This window comes from Morone saxatilis, unplaced genomic scaffold (genome assembly GCF_004916995.1).
Source record: "Morone saxatilis isolate NCDOM2014 unplaced genomic scaffold, NCSU_SB_2.0 Contig8, whole genome shotgun sequence".
In the NCBI taxonomy this organism is placed as follows: Eukaryota; Metazoa; Chordata; class Actinopteri; family Moronidae; genus Morone; species Morone saxatilis.
The window spans coordinates 3,011,376-3,014,264 of record NW_023340257.1 but is presented as its reverse complement, the minus strand read 5'-3'; the positions used below and the strand labels follow the sequence as shown (position 1 = coordinate 3,014,264).

At 39.6% G+C, this 2,889-nt stretch overlaps 1 protein-coding gene across 1 annotated transcript in view; it reads left to right on the top strand.

Moving 5' to 3' along the window:
• The window catches only part of sorl1 (sortilin-related receptor, L(DLR class) A repeats containing), a 49,658-nt gene that overhangs the window by 4,764 nt on the left and 42,005 nt on the right, over positions 1-2,889 (top strand). Inside the window, exons 2-3 of the mRNA XM_035680368.1 lie at positions 529-554; positions 1,706-1,807. Of these exons, the coding sequence (XP_035536261.1) occupies positions 529-554; positions 1,706-1,807 (128 nt within the window). The remainder of the gene's footprint in view (positions 1-528; positions 555-1,705; positions 1,808-2,889) is intronic.

The following is a 2,889-nucleotide window of genomic DNA, read 5'->3' as shown; positions in this document are numbered from 1 at the left end:
GAATGACTACTTTTGCAACACTGTAAAACGGATATCAAAAACCTATGTATCTAAAACAAACCCATGACTGAAGTTGGTTCTTGAGTCAATTTTGTTGTTTGTTGAAAAAATAACTTCGCTTTGATGCACAACAAAAAAACTCAATACCGTAACTCAATTTGAGTTTTTCGCCGGGCAACTTTGTTTCATGTGAGCAAGTAGCGTGACGAGGTGGGGTAATACGATTTATGTTATTCGTGTTTTCTCACTCGTTTCTTGCTGTCTCTGGCGATATCTTTCGTATCTCTATTTTACCTGGTGACGTTGTAGTCCCAAAAGTTGCAAGGGTTGGTTTTCCGCCTTTTTGGTCGGCCTGAGGGGGGTGGGGGGGTCGCCCAATTTTCACCGGGAACAGGCCATTTAACCATCCAAATGATTTCTTTCTCTCTTTAGTTTGTCTTTAGAATAGTGCAATATGATTGAGGAGGATGAAGAGGAGAGACTAAGTGTCCACAAGTGTCCATGGCTATCTTCTCTCTTTGTGCCCAGCCTTTGAGTGTGGCCATTTGGAACAGGTATAAACACATTAGCCCTTAGGTTTGTTAGGAAGACATATCTTATGAACTAGTTAGTTGCAAGCGTAGCCAAGCCTTAAGGCACAGCAAGTATTTGTTGAGGTAGCTACTGACACAATACCAGTGCTCAGTGATTGCTCTGAAGAATCAAAAAGAAAACAATACTGCTTTTTAGGATTTTAACATTGGCAATAATTGTAAATAAGATACTTATATAATACTACAATAATACTTGTAATAAAATAAAATTGTTCAAGATTTTTCAAAACTATTTGACCATTGGCTGTGTGTCTGACTGTATATTGTTTTCATGAGCTAAAACCCATTGATTTAACCAAGCAATAGCCTAATAAAGACTAAATAGCAACAACATAATGGTATGTGTCCATTTAGACGCTATGTGGATATAAGCCCTCAGGGCTACTGTTTCAAAATCCAAGAAACATGTATTAATCAGAGCACTCACATAAGAACTTAATACTAGCAGAGCTCTTAATATGTTTTGCATTTCTGCACAATTTTCTGTCAAAACCAGCAGTGGGAGGTGTGTAGAAGCATCTCTCTCTCTCTTTCTCTTTCTTTCTTTCTCTCTCTCTCTCTCTCTCTGTCTCACTCACACACATATTTTTGTACCCCAGTGGGAGTCTTTTTAAGTCTGGACGTTTAATGTTTTCTGACTCAGCTTTCGACCTCTGTACTACTGGGATATTAAGAAAAAAATCATCCGGACAGTCCAGATAACCAGAGTCTATCCTCCCTGTCCACAACCTCACCCTGCTCTGGGGGACAGGGGTGTCCACCTTTACTCTGCATGTGGCAGAAGTGTCCCCACATATATGCACATGTAGAAAAAAAAGTCAGGACTTCCAGAGAGACACTTCGCTGGCTCATCAACGTCTTGGTGTCTTCGAACAAAGAACCAAATATCATTAGATGTGCTTGAATACATGTGTTTTAGAGGATTCTGGTCAACAAGATTTGTGCTAACTCATTCATTCTTCAGTGACAGAGTGAGTCTAGTCTAGTCTGTCAGTCTAGTCAGACTCTAGTCAAGTCTAGTCTGCCTGAGAAATGTTCAAGGGTTTCACATAACTGATGAGTAGTTGAATGATCTGTGCTGTCTCTTGTGTCTGTGTCCTCTGCTTCTCCAGAAACTGTTTGGCAGCCACGAACCTTCATCTGTTCAGCTCTGGGTCTCCTACAACCGCCAGCCAATGAAAGCTGCCCAGTTCATGACCCGACATCCAATCACAGTGAGTCTCGGTTAATACTTTATTGGTACAGACAGAAAGGTGTATCGAAAACTAGCAAAGGTTTTATGATCTTGTTTGGTTATTCTATAATCACATTGTTCTGATTCTACTATTATTTTAGTCAAATGCCTTGTATAGCTACTTGTGTAAAGAACTGTTTTGAGAACTTTGGTTAATGATTTAGCTATTGGCAAAATTGTACATAAAATGTGTACATCCAGTTGTCCTCAGATTGAAGATTTTTTAAAAGCATCAGGTCTCATGCAAGAACATTTTTATATTCTTATCCTATACCTCTGTGTTCAAAGCGTTCCAAGTCAGATTCACCAAACTCTTTTTTTATCATTAGCATAATCAACTCACCTGAAATTGCTATATAAAGCTACTGTTGTGTTCAATTTGTGGTTTCTCTCACAATGTGTCATATGAGCAGAGGTGTTCTGTGACAGAACTAGACAGTGAGTGTTTTGACATGAAGTTAGACAGTAAACTTTTTAAACTAAAGCGGCCCTTGACGAATATCAGAGGTCAAGGGGGCGTGACAGTCATGGAGATATTAGACAGGAGAGTACAGTATGTTACAGAATGAGATGAGAGCTTTTGCTGAGCATTAACAAAATATGCAGCTTATAAGGTAATAGACCTCCAGAGTTCCTAATGATGAAGATCATGGTCCCCAAATGATCATCAAGATTATGAGCTTGTATAAAGTTGGTGATTGGATCATTTTCAAGTGAGTCAAAGTCAGTTTCATCACATCCCTAGCTCTGCTTCATTCCCTGTCTGAATCAGTACACTGCGGATTACTTAAAATAAGCAAGCTGCGTATGAACAGCATGGTTTCCATTTCTAAAGATATGTGACTCAGTCGACTGATTTGGGTCGAAGAACCACCTACGCTACACTACCTGGTATACACGTCCATGTTTCCACTGTGATATCCAGTTACTAACCTGACTGCGCCAGATGGTTTGTTAAATGGTGGTTTGTTTGTCGTCGTTGGAAACTGTTTAAAGAAGGGCAGACACTTTCAAAAAATACTTGGCAGGAGATTGGATAAACCATCTGTCTATCACGGGCAA